Here is a 23744-nt window from a genome sequence, read left to right as displayed (position 1 = left end):
GTTAATTAACTGCGAGCTCGTCGAGATTATCCCCGAGACGCACACAGAACGCGCATGTATTATGTAAATCGCGTGTACTATTATCTTTACTATTTTAGACGTAATCGTATTCGACGATCTATGTATACAAGTTTGCAATTAACGCTCGTTTATCGCCGAGTAATCAAACGTAATCAACGTTGTCCTTGATAATGGCAACTAATTCCCGAGACTTAACGCGGTGGACACGGTTAATTATTTCGGTTAGTAAGTTGGCACCTGTTCCGGCCGTCCGCGTGAATTTCTCCTTCGCAATTAAACGCACGTTTAAGTCTACATAAATACAATGATTATAATAACGAAATGCGCTCCCGACACGCAAGATTCCCTATTCTAAATCTTCAATTCGCAAGGCAAAGGCGCGCGTGCGCGCGCACGCGCGCGATATACGAGTAACTTCTTTTTTTTTCGCTCATTTTCTTCAACGTTACGGTTACACATATATAAATCACATATAAAAGAAAACAACGCAATAATCAACAAAATTTAAACAATATATTAGTGGTAAAAATATACGCTCGTTCCGATTTTGTAATTCCGATTACTATCAGCCTCGCTTCTTACTACCACCACGCTTCTGGATATTTCGGCGGGTCGAGTTGCGATTTGTAGCTCTATAATCTTAATCATTAAGTACCCTCCGATCACTACATTCGTATTTTTTTTTTTTTTTTAAGCAACGCGCTGACGTTATCTTTTGATTGGCACGGCGCCAAAAAATAACAAGGGGGAGGGGCGGGGTGACGGCATAAAAATCGTTCGCAAGATGTTTAGTCTGAAATTCTGAAATAAGTCACCAAATCGATATTTGTTTCATGTAAAATAAATGTTAATTCGAAAGAGAGGAATAGCCTTAAAAAAAAAGGAAGAAAAATGCCTGTATTAGCTAAGTATCGTTGTTCGCGAGTTCGTTCATGCCGCCATTTGAATAAAAGCGATGGAAATGCGACGAGGAGGAGAGCGAAATGAGCTCGCCGCCTTTTATAGATAACGGAAGGCTTAATTCCGCCGACGGTCGATTCATCTCTGGCTCATCTCTGGTAGATTAATTTGTCCGATCGATGAGCGCCGCGAGTGACCCGGGTGCTACGACGCGAAGGGGGAAGATACGGAGCACGACGTTCGACTTCCACTTAGGAATATTAATAAAGCTCGAATTGTGTAGGTGGAATTCTCACAATGCGAAGCTGAGTCGGCGAGATAGATTTTTTTTTTAGCGCTAGGTACGCCGAACCGAGTCGGGTGATATAACGAGTGTTCTCTGTTCATCGAAATTAATACACGAGATGCGGTAAAAGGACTTTAAAGAACAGGTGTCTCGATAGGTCTTGACGAACATTGGGTCATGAACTAGAATGTGATCATACCGAAATTTAGAAGATTTATGCCTTTCATCTTTCCAACTTACTTTATTATACCTCAAACGTACATATCTGACTGCATATAACAATAACATTTCTACACTATGTATCCACATCAATATCTTTCTTATTCTACGTTCCACAATATCCTACATATATAGGATTATGTCAAGATTAAGAATTGGACCGAGTTTTTTGAGTATCCGCCACTCGACGCGGCGTGTCGAGTGGATCCAAATGATGATCTATACGGATATAACGTTCGATCGACGGATAATTAAGCTCCGTTCATGCCAGACGGCTGCTGGCCCCCAGAAGCTCGCGTTTTGCGGAAATACGCGGGGCGAGGTGAAACGAGGTGGCGGCGATCGAGCGTCCGCAGGGCCTCGAGATATACGCGAGATATACGCGAGAGGCGTCTTGGGAGAAGAGGGAGAAGGGACGGTGGTGGTAGTAGAGCGATAGGCGATAGGCCGGCAATAGAGGCACTCCGGCCGCGCCGGCGGCTGGATCTCCTTAGCATTAACACGCGATATACCTGAAAAACCAGTTTGCGGGCTTTTTATTAGGCCTTTACTTTCGCTCGCGAACTGAAAGTAAGAGTGAGCGAGCGAGCGAGGCAAACGAGGCCTGTTAGCGAGCGAGCTAACTAACGGGGTCACCAGTCGATACGGATACGCACGTAAACGGAGACGGAGACACGCGCGCGCATATACACACACACATACACACACACATATACACACGCACGCATGCATACGCGCGCACACACGCAGAAACATACGCGCGCGGATGTGCGTGGAGAAAGAGATGAGGAAAAGAAGAGATGATAGAGACGCGTACGTACGTAAAAGTACGTACGCACATGTGCACGTGCACATGAATATATACATGTGTATATATACATGCGTATACATACATGTGTCCGTCACTTACACGCAACGAGACCCCGTGCGCCGCGCGCTGCCTCCGCGTATGTATAACGCGCGTATACACGCGCGGACGCACGCGCGCGCGCGCGGTACTGAATGTTTACGATATCTAGTGAAGAAAATGCGGGCCGAGTTACGCCGCTTACGAGAAGAGAGGAGAGAGAGAGAGAGAGAAAAAGAGACCGGGGTCTGCGTTACGTCGTGCCGATCAGCCGTGATTCGTGATATTACTCTCTTTGTTCAATATACGAGTCGCGTTCCCCGTTCGACGTATACACGGAGGTATATAGTTTTACGCTCCCTCGTCCTCGCGCTCACACTCCTATCTCTCTCATCCTCCATCATGTCCTCTTTTTCTTAAGCTCGGTCTCTGCTCCTTGTCTCCTCATCATTTGTCCTTTCCTTCCTCTTTCTCGCACGCCGCCGCCGCGAGTTTCAGGCTGCATGGAAACGCGCCACCTTCGAAACGAATGTCCGGGGACCCGTGATTAATATTTCACCGCGCGCGGGTTTCTGTCGCCGACAGCCGCAGTTTTCTTTCAACGATAGATAATACGTGAGTAAGTAAAAAAGAGAGGGGCGAAAAAAAATAAACGTGATGCGACAGTTTTCGGATGGGAGTGGACCAAAAAGTTCTCGTTTGGCGAGTTCTCCCCGGCGCGCGCGCGCGGGAATGTGATGCAGAGTTTCGGGCGCGAGCTACGGCGCGATATATGCGAGTGTCGGGACAACGGCACTGGATGGATACAGCGTATCGACATATTCCGACAATGCTCGACGTGACCCTTCGCTCTCGAACTACTGCTTCTGCAAACGTTTCGAAAAATATTTATAGAATAATCCTCCGCTCGTCTTCGAGCATATCTCGCCGTGACTCGCCTGAATTATGCTGCAAGGTTTTTTCGTCGCGTTACATGGGATTCATATCCGGCTCTCCGACGAGAGGGAGAGAGATCTAATCATCTGCCCATTAAAAAAAAAACGATTACAGCTACAATTTCCTTTTTTTAGCGTATCTTTTCCGTTTTTCCCGCTTCAGCACTTATGTAGTATTTATCGCCCAAAGAAAAGCACGATCGGTCAGACACGTCCGGTGGATATGTGAATGTACGTCCCTGCGTGTGTGTGTGTGTGTGTGTGTGTGTGTGTGTGTGTGTGTGTGTGTGTGTGTATGTGTGTGTATTTTTACCGTATTTACGCTCGCTCGCGTTCTCGTAGAAATGAAAGAAAGAAACGCGACTTGGAAGCGTTTCCCTCTCGATACGCGCGCACCGCCCGTGTGCTCGTTCCCCCTTCGGTGCATCCCCGGCCGTGCCGCCCCGCTAACATTATCTTCTCGAATTAAATCTTATCACGTTATACACAGTACCTAAATGAAATGTGTTCACAGCCACACATTAATTATTTATACATAAATTTATACATATATCTGTATATATTTAAATATATTTATATTTATATATATTTATATATAGCTTTCCGTAGCCCGCAACGTGTGTATTCTCCCTCACCGTGAACAGCCCTGTCCTATTCCTTCTGTTTCTCTCTCGGTCTCTCCCTCCCCTTGTTGCTCGGTACGCGATCAGCTCCGCGAGAGAGAAAAATCAGGCGGGAGGAGGCAAAGGAAAGATCGAAACATGGGGATCGCGTCTCGCTCGAGCCGTCTGTTCGTTCCAAACGCTCTCTCCTCTCCTCCCTGTTTGTACGAAGCTCCGCCGTGGCATATTCCAGTTCTCGCGTCCGTCTTCAGCTCTTCTCTCTTCGTTTCCGCTTCCTCCTTAACGTGGGCCTCGTCCAGAATCCACTGTACGCAACGTCGACGTCCGCTTTGTCGACAAACGCTCGTTCCGGGACGATGCCGATATCCGTTTCTCCGAAAATTCGTGTTTAGTCAATAAAAGCGGCGCTCGTTCCACTAATCTAAGACCATCTTGCCCTCTTTTACTACGGTTACGTCTGTCTTTTTTTTTTTATTAATTCGTCGGAGGAACGTCTTTTCCGTCGTATCTTCCTGTAGTCTTCTCCGATCTCTCTTTTTTTATATTTTTTTTTAGGCACAACACATCGTTTCTGGAGTCTTTATAGTCTTTTTGTTGTTTCACACCGCAACTGTATTGGCCAGCGTTCGGTTTTCTTCGCTGCAGCAACCGCCGCCCGAGTTTACAAATGCCGAGTAAGAGCAGCACTCGCGACAAAAATGCTTCGCGGCCTATATACATGCCTACCGCTTCTCACATCATCGACGATATCATACGTTCGCCGTCCGAGCACGCCGCCTATTCGATCCACGATTCCGTTGTTACTGCGTTCACCGACGATTATCCCCGACGCCGAAGAGACGATTTCTTTCGTATACCGCTCCTGCACCCGAGCTCGCATCACCCCGACGAACGTCAACTAAGGAGCTTAGATTCTTTGACGTTGGACACGGAATGATCGGCATCTGCCTCCACACTTTTGGGCACCTCGCAAGGACCACAAGCACAACAAAAGTCTCCGGGATCTTCGAGAGGACAGTAGAGGCCGTAGAAGCAGAGGTAACAGAATTCGCCCTCGAGTTCGTATCTCTGATACCAATGGCTGTAAGAGTCGATGTGGCTGAGTCGGTTAAAGCAGCAACAATCGGTGACCGTGGTGGTTACGGTGGTTGCGGTGGCGACGTCTAGGGATACGACGTTATCGCCGATATCGTCGCATCACGAGGAGCACGCCATCCAGTTGCAGGTGCACGTGTAGCATGCCGCCGTTGGTATCACGGGCGCGTAGTAATAGCCGTTGGCGTATACATAGGTTGCAGGCGGACCCTGCGGCGCCTGCTGATGACTCGTCAGCCGCTGCTGCTGTTCCTGGCAGAGCACCTGATAGGCTAGGTTCTGGATCAGGGCGAGTGTCTGCCGTCGCTCGTGACCCATCAGGCATACGGTAGATTCCTCGACGACGCTATGCAGCAGCATCAGGTACTGATACTTCAGGGCCTCTTCCTCGGGCCCGACGAAGTGATTCCACAGATAATTCTCAAGCTTGGAGCGCTGCTGACCTATGTCCGGGAAATCGATGAAGAATCTCGAACACATGTATCGCTCGAGGGTCTTGATGTAATCCGGCTGAGACGGTTTGTACATCTTCACCAGTAGGTTGCAATATTTGAGCAGGCCGCCGCCGCGTATCTCCTCCGGATGCCTCGTCGAGATGAGTTTCTTGTGCAGATGATAGAGCGCCTCCTGGAAATCACCGTAGACGGACTCGCCCACCACGGTCGGGTAGAAGTTCTCGGCGATCGGCAACTTGCTGCACTCGTAAAACAGCAGCAGGGAGTCGAGAACAATTTGGAAAGAATCAACGGAGAACTCAAACTGCCGTCTCATGGAATCGACAAATTTGAGCTCGACATTTCGATGACCTCGAGAGTTGCCGAGGGAGATCAAGGACCATCGGTCACCGTCGTTATTAACCTTCACCATCTTGCTTACGTATGCCTCCTTTAGGCTACAGGTGGTAATGCGTTTTCGGCTCACGCCCTCCGGCAGCAAGTCGAACAAGGAGCCGAGCACCGCGGCCTTGACCTTGTCGTAATTACGGCCGCTGGACAGCTCGACCGCGAAGATAAGGTCCAGGTCGTTGTAGGGTTGGGATTCAGTGGCCAGCACGTGGGAAGCGGCGCCGCCGTTCAGCCGGATGTCGCGTACCCTCATGCCGGCGCCCCCGTTGCTCGGATCGGTTTCCAGCTTGCTGCGCACCACCGTCACGAGATCCCTCAATCGGACCTCCAAGGTGGGGAAGTTCCCTCGGCCGTGAATGCTGACGACTTCGTTCATCACGTCGTTCAGGCGGCGGACCTGCTCGAAACTCAGCACCGCCAACCTCTGCTGAGGATCCGGACAATCGGTAGCATTGCTGTTGTTATTGTTGTTGTTATTATTTTTGTTGTTGTTGTGGGTATTGTTATTGTTGTTCGTATTGTTGTTGTTGGTTTCGTTGCTAAGGTCTCCGTTGGTCTTACTGCCGTTCACCTGGCAGAGTGACTCCATCATAGCGACCCGACGCTGGCGTTCCTCGCCGATCTCCAGAGAGCCACACTGCAACAATCACAAAAGACGAAGACTTTTATGCGATTCTCTTGCAAGCGATATTGAATCACGTAAACGAACATTGTAAACCTTATAGTTTCATTTGATTAATTATAGAGATCTTTCGATAAGAAAATACATAAAATCAAGATCTTCTATTTTTCGTAGTAAAGAATTTTGTATCATCTATGTGAAATCTTGGTAAAAAGAAGAAAGAATGTACAAAAATATCTTTCTGTTATACGACTTCCAAGTAAATTTTTCTTAAATAATTTTTCCCAAAATCTTTGTTTCTAATGAGGAGATTGTTAGTCTCCATAAAGCTTTCGATGTTATTCTTTAAACAATTTATTATCCACATTATTCGCATTTCGTATCGTAATCTTTAACAGCAGCAATAAATCTTAAACGCGCGCAAATTTCTTTTAAGCCATTCATCTATGAAAAAAAATGCGCATGAATATGCAAATACGTTATATTAATTAAACGGAAAATTGTAACTTTTTGATAAATGTAAAATCGCGATGATAAAGGTCATCGTATGTTAATGCTCTCGAAACTCGCGTGATGTTGTACAATGTCACAATTTGACCCACGGAACGGCAGACGCGCGCGCGAGATTAAAGGTCAGTGAAGGTAAAATAAAAAGTTCACGTTTTTAACGTCTCTCCCGCATCGCGCGAATTTCCGACGAGTGCATCATCGAGCGCGCCCTTCGGTAAGTATCTATGTCATAGTGCTCGAAGTGGTACGGGTGCACGGCGAGAAAATGCCACGAGGTTACGTCCGGGTGCGCAACGCAAGCCGGTGCAAGCGTGCATTCAAAGCCCCCCTCGGCTGTTGGCTTTTGTGCGCCGGATTCGGAAGAACGCAACAAGTCGATACTCCGCGCGATACTCCGCTGATATCTTTTTTATCCCTGAAATTTCAATTTGTGCGACGATCGAGCACGCATTTCCTTGAACTATCGAAAGCAGTAATTGCGAGTAATTGCGATCCACCGCAAGATATAGTTTAGGAATTAATTTCACGGGGTGAGATCTCGAAGCCGATTTTTTTCTCTCTTGACCGAAAAAACACCAGTATCCGCCGTAACGAGAACTGACGTCACTCGTAATGAATTTCTAGCTCGTATCCCGCGTTCGAGTTGCGTCTCCCGCAACAGAGCTTTGCGCGGCGCCAACCTGTCGCCAGAAATCAGCCTATCGGTTATTATCAGACTTGCTTGTATGTGTGTACCGTGTACGTGTTTCTAGATAATAGGTACTTTTTCAAAAGCAATTATGTCACGAAACCAGATTCGTAGTATGACGCCACGAAAGATATGTGACCGGGAGTTCGGGCTCTTTAATCTCGAGCAGAGTTTTTAGAAGCGCATCGCGAGGTCTAGACACGCTATATAATCGCCCGGATTGCTGAATATCGAATGATAACAGAAAGATTGCGGAAGAAAAAGATAACGTGTAAAAAATTATATTGGAAGTGTTTCTCGAATCGCAGCTGATCGAAGATCGCGAATGAAAGGAGTTAACGGAGGCGAGAAGAGGCGCCGCAAGAGTTGTAGAACGTCCTATATACACGGCTATGAGAAAGCTGGCGTCGATTTAGCGAAGGTCGTGTCTCGGGGACGAACCGAGAAGTCCGAACTGAACTTCGGTCTTGTATTAAACTGCTGAAATTAGTTCTGATTGAGTGTCGCAGACGAGAATTGATTGGATAAAGTAACGATGATAAAATACATTTCCGGCGTGCGATTTCCGGAGTATCCATTAGCGAAGAAAATTATTCGGCAATCGCGCGTCAATGAGCGAGCGTCGCTTCCCGCGTATATCCGAAAACGTCAATTTTCCCACAAGCTTATACAATCCCCTTTTATTCAGCCCCCACGATTGACACAACGTTTCGAAACAGCAAAGCGAGCTATCATCTCTGTCAGACACTACGCGCAATCAAGATCATGGATATGCCTTTGACGCGCACAAAGTAAAACCACTATTACCGCTTATTGACACGAGAGCGCTCGCGGACACGCGGAAGTACGGATACGTTTTCGAAACGTATCAGTCTCCCCCGTGACATTTTCGTCACCTCTCTATTTCTCGACAAGGCGTGCTCCGAAAACTCACATTTTTTTTCACAACCGTGTCATTCGCTTCGAGGTAAAATCATATTATAAAATTTTGAGTCTCGATCTACGGAGACGAAATTTTAATGATCGCGATAGATTAGGATTTGTTGCTCAGTTTTAGTTTGCACTGCCGTTGTTTTTACGTATTAAATACTTTCGAAACAACTGATTACACTACGGTTTAGCAGTTCTAACTCGCCTGGAGACAACAGTTTCAACGTGACAACTTCGCACGCTCGTCAGACGTGCGTCATAAATAGAGGGGTTTACTCACGTAAGTCACCGTATTCTCGAACGCTTATATTATTATTCGGTTACTTTCGTACGACCCGCGAAAAGAAAACGAGCGAGCGAATCCTCACGAACCGGCACGCACCTTCTTTTGAAACTCTGACATGACAACAGAGAGAAAGCACCACTCGTACAATAATTTGGAACGTATACCGAACACGCTATCGCCGCGCGTCGCGATATCGTTCCCTTAACGCTGGTACGCGATAACGTGAAAAAAGGTTGTTCCGTAAAAGAAGTCCCTTTCGTAGAAGTAAGAACGGTGATAAATCACGTTTTTTCCGGCACTTAACATCCGAGGAATATTCACTCGACTGTGTATTTATACTCGGAGCGAGTTCAATGAGCGGTGCGCGTCCCTCAGATCGACGCTCCTCGGCGGGCTGCGTAAGACGCAATAGCGACGAGGGGAGACTGAATATCCACGGATCCACAGGTGCGACGCAAACAAACGCGTTTCCCAGGAGGCCGCGGAAGGCCGCGTAAACGCAGGAGCGCGCCGAGAATCACTGAGGTAGAGAAAAAGAGAGAGAGAGAAACGCGGGGTATATCTACCTAAAAAAACAGAAGATACAACGTCGGATCGAACACAGATAGTACAACGTCGGACTTGGTTGGCTTTCGCTTGAAGAGACCCGCAGCTGATGAGAGACACCAGCGAACTGGAGGCCCGCGCGAGTGAAAGGCGGAGGAGCGGCCGGAGGTGGTGGCAGCAGCGGCAGCAACGGCAGCAACGGCAACCGCAACCGCAGCAGCAGCAATACCAGCGACACTCGGGGGGGTAGAGGAGGGCAAAGCAGGGTACGAAGCTCTCTACTACCGCGCTACTACTGCCGCGACTACTACTACCACCACCCAGCACCACCACCACCACCACCATCATCGGCCGCTACCATTAGCAGACGTAATCCTGGACCTATGTAGACGTAGATCGCTGTGCGCGCATCCTCGATCGCCTCGTCTCTGTCTTTCTTTACTCCTCTCCGCTCCGCCTATCGCGCGCGCGCGCGAGCGCGCGGGGTAGTGAATGCTCCGATGCTTTCCGTGACGTCATATGGAAGACTTGCGGGGGCGGCTCTGAATGAAGAGCGTAGTTCGTGAGGGTAGATTCGATTCGGCTCTTTCTCTCCGCCCCTCGCTCCTCTTTCTCTCGGATACGGGGTGTCCCAGTGGTAACGGGGGTGTCGATAGTTAGGAATTAATGGCTGGAGAATTGTGGAAAATCGAGGATCAGTTCGAGTACGGCGATCTGGACCTCTAAGACGGCGAAACATTGCGAAATCTCTGCGCCTTCTTCTTTCGTTCGGCTAATCTATCTTGCGGCATTTAATTTGAATCGATTTCATCTCGCAAAAACGCGTAAATTCTCGTGGGACCCCCGTCGGAGGTTATAAAAAAAATTGCGATTTACGTCCGGTAGTTGCGCAAAAGATTGAAATACCGAGAAACGTCATGCAAAATTGAATCGCTGCGCTTTCCACGAAATGTGTTACGTTATACATGTATGTACATAGGTATATATGACGGGATGCGCAGCAGTATGTTGATATTAACTGCTTTCGACTCAAACGCGACTGGAGTATCATTTCCGGAACGCGCCGTTTGTCTAAATTAAAAAGTAAATTAAAAAAACCTAACCAATCTTTCTGCAAAATATCACAGAGAAACGTTCTTCTCGTATAGTGACTTGCAAACTTTCTCACAGCGAGTTTTGCGCGCAAATAGAGAAATGTCCGAAAATGAGGGAAAAAATTGTCCCTTTCTAACGCTCCTCTCGATATATCATTAGATCTCCACGAAATGACTTCTCGCGAAACAATTAAATCCCGTATAAGGTACCAAGATGGAAACGAAATAATTGTTCGTTCAATTGTTCATTCCGCAGGAAATGAAAGTACATCAGCGGATTAAATTGCTCCGCGACTTGGAAAAGAACCTGGAGCGGAGCTCTCTCGGTCGTCGAAGCGCGGGCCACAAAGACGTCGGGAACACCCGGTGTACATCGAGGAGCGGCGTATGAACGCAGAAAGGAAAGGGGGGAGAGGGCAGAGACACGCGTCACGGAGGTAGGTATATACACTTTATACACATATATATATATTTCTGGACGCCCACGCGGCTTCGCGTCGGGGGAGATGGTCTGGACCAACGAGGCGGCGACTCGCCAAGTACTATCGATTTTATCCTCCTCGACACCCGCCCGCAGTCGTCAGCCTACGTCAAAACCGGTCGCGGGGTGATCGCGTTTACGTTACGCGCTCGCGCTATTTCGCGCCGAGCGAAACCGTAACGAAAGTATCGCTGCCTTTATCCCTACCCTCCTCCTCCCCCACACCCCCAATCGCGCTTTCTCGGCCGATTTTATCGTGAGAAGAGAAATTTCGTCGGGTGGTTATTTATCGCCGGGTTGCCGGCGCGGCGGTTCAAAACGGTGGTCTCGCCGGCGCGGCGCAGCGGTTCCACGGCATTTTCGTCGCTCCGCGCAGACTCGGTGACATTACGAACGTCGGAACGCCGTGACGGAACTTTTTCCCTTTCTTTTCCATCTTTTCGCCGTTTTTCCTCGATATTACAGAATAACACCGCGCCGGTGCGGAATCGTCGCCCCTATACGCGTGGAATTTGCACACTTTATTTACCCTCCGGCTGCGCGCGACGAAAAGTCGATTGTTTGCGCTCTTTTTTAACAAACATAACAGGAATTGCAACGTATCGAATACTCTTGTTACCTCCTGTAAATTGGCCAAAAGCTTTCATCGCGAAATTCTCAATGTTAACCGACTGTGTATGTGTATGCACAACTTTTGAAAATAGTTGTAACTTTTCGCGGAATGCGTTCCTCTCTTTGTATCTATATATTTTTATTTACAAATGTTATATGTTAAATGTTAAATCATTTATTTAGAGCTACTTGCAAATAAAGTGAAAAAAAAACATCCTCGGTTGGAGGATTAAATAACTGGAATAATTAAGAACCAACAGCTGTGAAATTATTCGATCAATTATGAAAGTATTTCGCTCGATGGTAGGAAATTTCAATATTTATCTCGTTACGTTTCACGCCGTTGAATTACTCGTACGATACCAAAAAGGACAGAAAAACGGCAGTGAAACGTCACTTTGCAGCGCTCGCTGCGGAACAAACTGCGAAACTTCAAATTCACGTTTAATCACGCTGCAAAGGTCAGCCGTTGACAAATTACCCACGTGAGGAGATTGGAAAGTGACGGATGCGAAGATTACGGCGGCCAATCAGACAGCATCGACGCACGATGGCGGCACGGAATCCAAATAGTACGCTCGCAAATTGCGTCCCGGCTGCAAACGTCGGTCGGGCATTCCTCGTCGTTCGGACCTCCGCGAAGGCGAGTAATCGCGCGACGTGAAAACGCGGAAAGAGCGCCGCTGTGTGCCCCGCGTATCCGGAAACGCGTGCCTCCGCGACGCGCGCGACGACCGCGCGTTCGTAACTCGTCGTCGCTGAAATGCCGAGTTGTGCGCGGGGTCAACGAATTAGCGCGGCGAGATATCTCCCGTGCGATCGTATCTTTACAAGCCTGTAATGCGGGATTACAGGTCCTTCCGCGCGCGCCTCTGGAAATCTACCTTTTGTATCAGAATCAAACGTGTTGGTGTGTTCAAAATCCTACATGAAGAAAATAGTGTAAAAAAAATTACCGTATTATAAAATTATAAATTACAAAAGTATTTTTTTTTTACAATATTTTACGAAATATTATATTGTAAATCTGAGACTTGGATATTATGGGATTTATTGTTATGAAAATTTATTATATATTGTATGTGCCTTTCTTACTAACACACTAATTGTGTATTAGTAAAAATTAACGTGTAATGTAGAAAGTTACGGTACTTTAAACAGGACGCAGTAAAAACTTGCAATGTATATACGTAATTTCGCTTGCAATCAACATTTTGATGACAACTAAAAAATTATCAGCTATGATAATGCTGTAATTTTCATTGCACATAAAACGTACAATTTGTGTAAAAACAACTGCATTCAGGTTGTAAAATTTCTTTCTCGCTTAACAAAGTATTAACGAAATTTGTTTTATATGACGCATTAAAATATTGAAATAATTACAATCATCCCTTTGTAAAATATACTTATAAAAAGCACATGACTGACATGACATTTGTAAATAAAAATATATTTTCCGTCATACATCCCGGGGATAAAAACTTTATTGCAACTTTTTTACTACATTTTCTCAGGCATTTTCTTACGTTAACTGCGAGCGCGTTCGTTGGACGATTTACGCGAAGAGTGGAAAGAGCGGAAAAGTGAGTTTAAAAAAATGACAAAGGGCGCGGAATTTGTGAAAGTATTTCTATTAAGCGTATACGTGGAAAAGTTTTAAATATAAAATCGTAGCTTCGAGGTACGTAATCTCCGATATATAATTGTGTGGGATTGGGGAAAGAGTATAAAGCGACAAAATAGAGGAACCTTTTATACAGAAAGACCCCAAAGCAGATAAAAATACGATAAATTAAAAGCCTTCGTAAACAATCGACCTCCGATATTTTCATTGCATATTTAAATGGCACGACCGCCTGATCTGCATTTTAGTCATATCTACAATTAATATGGTTTTTATTAATTTGAATATTTATAGATCGCGGGAGCGCACACGAAGTAATTCTAGTTATGCAACGGACGGTAAATATTTAATACATCGATCCGGAGTAACCCCTTTTTCCAAAGGCGACCGCTTTAATCCAGTCTCCTGAAATTTAATTCAGTTTGCTTGAAACGTTGCGTGCCACCCAGCTACGTATACCGCTCCTGTAATTGTCTCGCAGCGGGCTAAACGGGCGTCCAGATAGAGGCAGGTTTAATTGATAATACATTTTCATTCAGCGTAACGTAACGATCCCGGTCATAGTAATGGGGCCATCGATCGGTAACGCCGCTCAAACAATAAAATCGTGACTCGTAAATCTTAGAACAATAAAATCGTAAAGTCGCGTTTAAGGAGAGGGATAAGGCGCGCCGAAGACGTGATCAGGTAGTTACGAGTACCGATATTAAAAACGCTAACAGGCTATACTTGTCAAAAATAAAATAGCACACACATATATATATATATATATATATATATATTGATCGGAGAAGCAGGTGTGCGTTGAAAAGAACGCGCATCTGTACAGGACGTCCCAAACTCACTTTATATCACTTGCCGTCTACGTGATACTCTAATCAATTTTAAGGTCGTTTTTGCCATACCGAAAGTTTGATTACGCTTTTTCACAACTTTCAGTACTCTCAACTTCGTTTTTGTCGATTAAGTGTCGATTCCGCCAGTCTGAGTAACTTTAAATGAAAAGGACGTGATAAACTTGGGAAATGCAAAGTACGTCATTACACATTCATTTTCTGGTCATTATACATTCTAGATACTTGCAAATGCGAAAATTATCCGCGAGATAATCTAGTAAAATCATTGTGCGTTGCGTAACAACAAAGTAATCTGAAGTTCGACGCTCGCGCGGATGTAAATTTCGAAACGTCCTGTACAAACTTGCGAATATGCTGGCGATAAACGTGTAGTCACTCGATTCACACGTTTCTCCAGAATGTATTTACGGCTTTTAATTCATCGCGGGACACGTTAGAGAGATATATTTTATTAGTTTTAGTCGTGACTCCGTTGCGCGCGCGATAAATTCATAAAGACATAAACTCAGAGATGCGTCCGTGGATTGAAACGCATTATTTTCAGCGAGTCGTTCCGTATGTGTATTATGCTCGCGATCGCAATTACGAGTATTACGTGGCGTGTCTGACTCGTCGTGCCCGACTCGTCGCCACAGAATAACCAATCCTCTTTCTTTCTCTCTCTCTCACTCTCTCCTCCCTGCACAATATTCTCTCGCACGCTCCATCCGTAATAGCCCGACACTCGCGTTGAATACCGCAGCCGTATTCAGATTAAAATTCTATTAGAATATACAATCCACTTTGAATAGAATGAGATTAAACAAATTGCGTGCGCGTTATCCGCTTGTCATTCTGAAGTTCAATTCCTTAAAACTTGGCAACATTTTTGATTGCAGGCGCAATCATAAAAATATTCTTAAGCAAAAATCATAGACATCATTAAAAAATTAATTAGATGTACGTGTATTATATATATTTATTATATTTAGATATATTTGTATATATATTTTTATATTAAATATATTTGTAAGTTTATTTATAAGTTTCTTTTTTTAATTTTTAAATATATTTATAATACATATTTTATTACGATTATGTTCATTATTGTTATGTTATTATACTGTTTCATTTTTTATATAACAATATTCTCATTTCTCGCTCTCTCTCTTTTTCTATCTATATATATTCTTTACTTCTCTCTTACATATTCATACACACGCACGAACTTTCCTCTTGTCTTTCTCTTTCTGTCATTATGTTTCGTCGTGACTCGACTCTCTATCCGGCGATGTGTATCGACTGCGCAGGTAGCGCCCGGGTAACGTACATACATCACTCGTCTTACATCGCCGCAATATGTGCGGGCGACGCGATATGCGCAACCGGCGCGGCGTTACATACTTGTTGACAAGGGCGCGATGGCAGTCAGGGGAGATACGGTTGTCCGGGAGAGGCTCGAGACATATATCTTCGCCTCGGTGAGACGTCAGAGCGCATCGTTTCCGCGTGATTCAGATTCTGGCAGGCCGTGCCAGGCACTCGTGCATACGTATACACCGCGTGCACTATGCTGCACTGCGCGAAGGTTTCCCGGTGTGTATTAACTCGAGACATTGCTGCTCGACGAGGAGAGGGAGAGGGAGGACTCGCGGCCGACTCTCCGTCCGAATCTTCTACGCGTCGCGTCGCGTCGCGTCATTGAGCGAGCGCTGCGCTTTATCGATCGCGATTCCTAAATGGAGTTCAATTATAACGGAAAGGGGCACAAACTGGGGTGCGAGAGATATGTTTATGACGGGCCGAGGTTATCGACTGCAAAGTTCAATCGATGCTCATGCGTTAGCATTATCTAATATCTGCGCACAAGCCAATCACGCGGTTACGAGCCAATTCTGCAAAACAATATCGCGTTACTAGATTATAGATAGCACACGAGACGCGTTTCGGAGAAATCACGCGTTTTTCCCAACCAACGTGGGCCCGCATGTGGGAGCCACGTCGACCAATTTAATCACGCTTCCACTTTTACGAAATTATTGATCAGAAACGTCAATGGGTCCCGCCAGTTTTTCCTTGCTTCATTAATTTCGACCCTGACCCTTGGCCCCCGTCGTCCCGATTTTCGCACGTGAGAAGTGGCGTTTGGCCAGCCGAGGGAATACAAATATATACTGCGGGATGGATCAACGATCCGCGAAAGCCGGTGGCGGGGCAAGGAGCCAACAGCTTGGCCGGACGATTCCATTGCATCGGGCGAGAAGTTTATAGCACGCCGGCTATCGAATCCGCCACCGGCGCGGATCTATAGACGCGCGTGCGGCGAGGTGCTGATAAATAATTGATCGCGCATCGACATGTTAAAGAATTTAAGAGACGTATCTGTCGCGGATGTGTGTGCGCGAGCTACGCTGTCAATCCGTTTCGCGCGTGAAACGTCATTCGCTGGCCTACATCGCCCGGGAACGTGAACTCCGCGCCGCGCGGCTTGGAAAAATTGCCGCCGCCGCCGCCACGCGAGTCATCATCCGACACGTGCCCGCGGACACACGAGGCCTCTCTTTTATACACGCGCAGGCGGTAGATCCGCGCGTCCACGACGCGGGTGAAAGACGATTTAATGTCGAGTGTGTGAGTCGCGATGCCTCGCGACGTGCTTCGACCCGCGATCGATCCTGTATATGTCCTACGTAACAACGAAAGAAGTTGGATTCCAACGCGAAGTTTCAATCGGGGGAAGATGAGAAAAAGAACGAACTTTAGTCTTCAAAGTTCAGAAAACAGACGAAACGATTTTATTGAATGAATATAAATATTCATAAATAAATCATTCAGAATTATAAATATTCGACTAAAGTATCAGAATTTTTATTTTATTTATTTGATTGTAGCAAAGAAAGATTTAATTATATCTAATCATATTTTAGAAGACATATATATATTGGATTACGAGATTTATTTCGCGTTGGAAATTAGAAGAAACGAGATATCGACTCGTGCAGATTTAGAATCGTATAAAGGGATAGCTTTTTATTCTCTTTCATAAATCGGATTTTTCCTGGAAAATATGCGACTGTAAAACACGCAACTATAAAAATAGAAGAAAAATACTAGACTAGTCTGCTTGGCAGCGTGTTAGAAGATGCATATCGGAAGATACATAGGCTAAGTACGATGTGAATCGCGCAAAATTAGACTAAAAAAAAAATTAGATTACACACGCAATAAAAATTAATATAGCAAGCCACCGCCGAGGGCGGGAGACGAGGGAGAAAGATGTACAAGCAGAATCGCGAAGATTGTGAGATATAGCGAGTGCGGCTATAGAATTTACGATGGCACACGAGCTAAATGATGTGCTATAGCGTATATTACTGCGAGCGGTGCGTGATTCATGTATCACTAACGACGGCGTAGTTTACGGAACTTTCCCATTTGTAACGTCAAGCCGGTCGCTGCGCCACGATATTGTGTGGGATAAGAAGTAGACGTAGACCTCGCGAAATGACATATAGCCGCGCGAGGGAAACGTGAAGAAGTCAAAGTTAGGGACCGGTGATAAATAAAGCGGACGAGCTCTTCCTTCTCTCGTGAACCTGCATCCTTCTTCCGCCTTATTTCATTTATCTTCCTTCTAATGAGGCGCAACGTCGAGGGCAGGATTCGGCGGATTTAAGCGATTCACGGCGACACGCAAAGCGCACGCTAACCGTCGTGTTTAACGACCGCATGTAGGCGACGGGCCGCGCGTCGCCGGACACGCGATTCGCGTGTCCCGCGAGCCGCCCAATCCCGGTAACACCCTACCGACGAGTGTGGGTGCACCTTCGCGTGCAACGAAATAGCGAGCTACCAGTTGCGCGCGTATCCGTCTTTCCCTAGAGATTCCTTAAGTAAGAATTTGAACACCGTTTAAACGTCCTTATTATCCAAGGAATTAATTTAACTCGAATCATTTTCGAGATAAATGTTTGTAATATATTCTATTCTTCCTGAATGTGCTGGACGATCGTGCACACGCTGCTTGAAGCCGGACTCCTGACCAAGCGAACGAATGCGGACGAACGGATTCGCTTTAATTCTCAGAAAATACCTCCTTTAAAGAATCGTGACTGCTTTCTGATCCGTACTCTATAATATATTATATAACGAAGCTATTATAGTGAAAAAGTTGCTCCGCAAATAAATGTAAAATATAACAATAAAATCAGCAGAAGAAAGCAGCAGTTCTCAAGTTTGATTTACATCCTTGTGTCGCAAAGGGGATGTACGAATAATCTTCGCGAAAATTAACGAACATCCACGTTGAGTAACTCAGCCACCGCGAGAGTACGAACGAGCGCAAGTCTACGCCGTTCCATCTCCTGTCGATATATCAAAGGAAAAGTGGCACGCTCGTTCGTGCTCGTCGTAAATGTCCCGCTCGTGATCGTTCGTTCCTAGCAAAGATCCGGATTCATTGCGATCGTGAATTCCCACAATTCCGAAACAAGCGATCTCCTTTTGTTTTTGCACGCGAAAGTGCGACGCTGAATCGCGTGGATCGGAGTTTCTATCGGGTTCGGGATGTTCAAACGTTTCACCGTTTCGCAATCAGTATCGAATCTACTAGCGCAATTGATTTGCTAATTGAAAGTAGAACCTGATCCCCAGAAACTCTACACTATACGGAGTGCGAATCAAACCGGAGGGGGAGGGGAGGGGAGGAGAGAGATTATTGCATTTCTTTTCTCTGATAAACCTTTTATATTTTTCAATGACTTTCAAATGTAGTGTGAATAGATAATAATTAAAGTTTATTCTCCAGAGGTAACGCCGAACGTTAGTTTAATTTTTCGTCATAATTCATAAAAAAAAAATCTATAATTGAGAGAAAATGTACCCCCGGGACACCCTTCGTGTGACGTCATCAACGAGTTTTTTTTCGTAGAAGATCGCTGCGTGACGTCAAACGACGTTAATGGGCGCTAATCGGCTTCGGGCGGATTAATGTATCCCTATACATAAGATAATTCAAAAGAGAATCCCGATCTATTATTATTTATTCTGCTATTTATTCGGCCGTTCTATTCAAGTCGGCCAGGCTTGACATACTAAAATAGGATAGTAGATATATAATAACAATGCGGAAATGCCACCGAGGGTGAACGCCGGTTTCACCATGACGCTCGTAGCCTGGATCGAGTGAAGGACGCGCAGGTGGTAAGCCGGTAAGAAAAGGAAGGACGTCCCGACAGTTGCGCCGACAGCTGTGTTGGCTTGACCCGTCGTGTCGCGTCGAAAGTATGAGTCGACCTACACAAGTACTCCGCGGTAATTCGCCCACTTTCTCTCGACTGAATGGCCACTTGTCACGCACTTAGACAATTTGAAACCCTTCGTAGGAAAGGCGTAATTGAATATTCTATCCTTCTTATATCTTCCAGATGTTTAACGTAAGATATACTAGCTGCGAGGAAAATTGGACGAGCGGTTTAAAAGTTTAGATTTACGTACAGAAGTGAGAAGATAATATGTGGCTCGGCCTTAATCGTTCGTGAAATTTGCTTTGATTTATTTATGTTTTTGAATTGATTCAGAAAGATCAAAAATATCAGAGAGATTAATCCCATTTGGTGCATTGAAATAATTAATTCCAATGAGATTAAGCTCAATCAATAAACAAAATATGCATTGTGAAATGAAAATGTAATGCTTGTATGCGGTTATCATTGAGATGAGCTAAATAGCTTTTAATCGCTATTAATTGCATTACAATATTATCGAGCGTAATTCTTAAGAATAATATAATTTTTTCCAATTCCTCTAATTAAATAAAAATTTTGTATTGATATTACACTTAATATAAATAAGAACAAACTATATTTTATAAATTTTTAGAAAACATTCACTGAATTTCTTCTTGACCCCAAATTAAAAAATGGTATTCGTTATTCATAATATTTAATTCGCGAAAAGCTTTAAATCTACAACATTATAGACATCTTTATAGTTAAATTATGTTAAAATTCTCAATGAATAAAAATCAAATTTAGGTGAAAGAATCCGATTAACGACTTATGATGTACATTCAGACATGCGCGCATCTCTAATTAATGTAAAAAAAATATATATTTATTTTCATTAATAAAAGCATTCACGGTAAAGATTTTTGTCGCTTATTGTTGGTATGCCGATGGAAACGGAGTTCGTTCGCGGAACTCGTTCGCGGTCTCGCGGCGGGGCACCCCGCGGCTTCCGCTTACGCGCCAGTGAGAGGCGGACGAGGAGAATGAAAATCGAAATGAATATTCGGCCTTCGTTCGGACGCCACGGTTGTAGGATCGTCGTCGTCCGTAACTGAAAAACGGGGTCACCGTGTATACGCGAGTAGGGAACGACGTCGCAGAAGAGCTGAGGATGTCCCAGTTTCGTGCCGCGGGGGTCGTTGCACCCGACCACCGCCAGCCGGTGCCGCATCGGGTGCACCGGCGGTTATGTACGCTGGTTGCGGAACAGGGGGGCAGGCGGGGGGGACGGAGCAGGACAGGGAGGGAGCGAAGGGGGGTTTCGATTTCGCGATCGCGCGCGCATCCGGGAATCCCCGGCTCGTCATTGTTTTCACTGTTCGACGTATGGAGAAGCGCGCCGAGACGCAAGTCGAAAAATGAAAATGGATACGCGGCGCGGAACAAAGAGGAACGTATGGTAATTCAAACGCTGCTAACTACGACCGAAGTAGAGAACAAAGCATAGTTAGAAATTTTGAAATGTTTTAAATATTTTAAATATTCGAAACACTACTTGATTAGAATATTTTATCTTATCTTGAACATAACTAAATTTCCTTACGCATTTTTAAAGGAATTTTTAACCTTCCGGTTTTGAAGAAAAGAAAGCTGCGCTCGTCAAAATTCCCAGGTCAAAAATTATTATATATATATATATATATATATATATATATATTTCAATTTATCTTTCGTTTAATTCTCATTTTGTTTCTTTGTTATCGCGCCATGGCGTGTTTCGCATAATCGTGTGTTGTAATGGAAAACGCGCGAGGCACTGCAGAGTCATGTCGAAAACGTTAAGTAAAGTGTGCGTCAGATTGAATGATAGAAAGACAATGCGTTACAGAGGAGTTTCCCTTGCGCTGGCACGCAATTCACGAATTTGCAGAAAATAAAATACATCAGATACGAACCGATGTTCGTAATTGAAACGTAACGTTCGCTCGTCCGAGGGAAGGAAAATAAAGCAAATCGATCCAGAAACTATTCGCTATTCTCGAATTTACAGATATATTCATTGTTACACTCGTTACACTTATTGTTACGATCACGATGTAATATCATTATGATAAATTTCCTTTTCGAGAGCCTGACGTTTATAACGATACTTAGCATCTTAAAGATAGTACACTCGAAATAAAATCAACCGGGGGAGCTCAATCCACTTGACCTATTCCTTACAGTCTTCCAGCTACGAGCTCCTTTCTCTCGATACCGACGCGTCTGTCGAGTTTACGCTGTCGAGAGTACCTTGAGTATCTCACTTACCGATAACCCGGGGATGCGAACAGAAATTGTCATGTCGCGTTCAAGACCGCGTCTTTGAAGTGAGACCGGAGGAAAATGTGCGAGACGGTTGTGCACACCGGCGGACTTTTTATCTGCTGAAGAGGAACGCGAGATAAGTCCAAGATAACCGGAATAACGAGACGTCTCCCTAATTTCAAAGAGCAAAGTGGAGAAAAAAAAATCTAATCCGCAACATCTTTCGTATGTAAGTCTCGAAGCTCCCTCTCCCTGGCTATCCCACGCGCGCTTTTATTGTTTGTGCATAGAGATGCCCCGGGACCGGTATGAAATAATAGTTTAGATAATCTACGCGTAGATTACACATATAAACGACCAGCATTGCTGTAGCCCATATAATTCGCGTGGTTTCTCTACGTGGGAATATTGTCTGCATGATGAGAATATCATCAACATGCAGTCCTTTCTCATATAAAATGTAAACTGCGAGAGAGAGAGAGAGAGAGAGAGAGAGAGAGGGGCGGAGAGGAGAAAGGGGCGAAGGAAGAGTGCGTCTAAGAAATGAGCACGAACGCCGTTTCTAATTTTCTTGCTTTGAGAATATAATTGCATAAGAGAATACACCTGTCAAATGCGTTATATTATATGTAATTTGTGAGTAAAAAACACTGTTCAAAAAATAAAGAAAACTGATTAATAAATGATCAATAAATGGTTGATTTTAATATTAAAAAACAATAATTAAGTTATCTCGCTGCATTTAAAATTAAATAAAATATTAAAATTAAATAAAATATTTAAACGAAAAGTCAATATAGAAAGATATATTCGAAATTTTCTCGAAATTGGAAGTCGGATTTTTCTTGAACGGGATCACGTATTTTCATTTTGTGTGAGTTCTTATTAAGATTAGTTTCTCTGTAGATAACGTAAGGAAGTATGCACAATAGGAGACGATGAGAGAACCAAACAGAGAGAGAGAGAGAGAGAGAGAGAGGGGGGGGAGGGGGTGGCTTGAGCTAAGAAGCGCAAAGAGAAACGCGAGAACTCGCTGATAGCGAAATGGCAGCATCTGACCCGGTTTGAGAAAAAAAAGAATCAGGCGTTCCGACCGAGAGATGAAACGAGGCACCTCTCGTATATAAGTACATTTTACTATCGCGATACGTGCGTATGCGGGCCGCGCGCGAGCGCGCGTGTGGATGATCCTGGTACGCGCGCGTGCGTGTGTGCGGTAACGCGAGCGGTTACGTGCACGAGCAACGCGAACCAACCGTGACGTCATTGGTCATTGATCTTCGGCGCGTTGACTAGGCGTCCCCGCGCTGATACGTCCCACTCCCGCGTCACGTGTCGTACCCTTTTTTCCTTCCCTCCGATCTTCTCGCGGACAGCTTATCACGGGCAACTTGCCATAATTTTTCCACGTATAACTATCTCTCCGCCGGATAATTCCCTTGGTCGTAAACACGTCCTGATTCGCCGAGAAGTCGCGCATTTAAAAGTTAAACGCGCGCGTCCGTTTCGCTATCTCGAACGTGGATACACACAAATCCCCGTTGCCTACTTTTCCCTTAATAAAATTGCTAAAGGATTCCACATTAAAATTTCACGTGAATTGCACACGCGCACGAGAAAGAAAGAGAGAGAGAGAGAGAGAGAGAACTCTCCCGTATGTGAAATTTTAAAGGAAGGAATCAACTCTCTAAATCTGCTATCATTACACAATATTGTTTTGTACATAATCTCGTCTTTATGAGCACGTTTTATACATGCGATACGCGAATGCGCTCATCGGACGTTTATCCTATTTTTAGAGATCAGAATTCGCGAACTTTATGTAAAACTGGTTTCATAATTACACGACGGTCGCGCGCAGTTGGCGAGGCGCACGTTGCGACATTCATCGAAAGTCCTTGAACTTCATTTTATTAGACCTTCGTGACGCAACGCGATTCGCAACGTAACCGTCAACAGTTATAATATTAAATGCTACGATTATCATAAATTAGCATACAACTTTTAACCTGTATACTCACATGATGAAGTATTTCACTGCGAATATACAATCAGAGATCAAGACTGAAGTTGTAAAGAATTTTCTTCGATATTTTTTTGCAATAATAGATAAATCAATATGTATCAATACATACTGTATATGAATTTTTTGTCATTTGTTAAACTAACACAGCCAGCATACCAAAGTACAGTAATATTGCCACAG

The 23744-nt window shown here is 44.8% G+C and overlaps 2 protein-coding genes across 5 annotated transcripts in view; both read right to left on the bottom strand.

Moving 5' to 3' along the window:
* Positions 1–3703: 3703 nt before the first annotated feature.
* On the bottom strand, positions 3704–5028 carry LOC105453975 (the record flags this gene model as incomplete). Its single annotated transcript, XM_011696285.1, has 1 exon — positions 3704–5028. A coding segment is annotated over one exon (303 nt), but the record flags the coding sequence as incomplete, so codon positions are not given.
* Positions 5008–23744, bottom strand: part of LOC105453958 (protein FAM46C) — a 111454-nt gene continuing 92717 nt past the window's right edge. For 2 of the 4 annotated variants that reach the window (XM_011696259.1, XM_011696260.1), the window contains exon 2: positions 5008–6408. In XM_011696259.1, coding sequence (XP_011694561.1) covers positions 5029–6408 — 1380 coding nt within the window. In that variant the 3' untranslated portion in view covers positions 5008–5028. Of the gene's footprint in view, positions 6409–9373; positions 9478–16628; positions 16633–17279; positions 17284–23744 lie in introns of those variants that run through there. The other 2 variants (XM_011696262.1, XM_011696261.1) reach the window with 2 other exon arrangements.

Source organism: Wasmannia auropunctata, unplaced genomic scaffold (assembly GCF_000956235.1).
Source record: "Wasmannia auropunctata unplaced genomic scaffold, wasmannia.A_1.0 LD335990.1, whole genome shotgun sequence".
Classification (NCBI taxonomy): Eukaryota; Metazoa; Arthropoda; class Insecta; order Hymenoptera; family Formicidae; genus Wasmannia; species Wasmannia auropunctata.
Note: the sequence above shows the minus strand (reverse complement) of the source record. Positions and strands in the feature narration are given on the sequence as shown.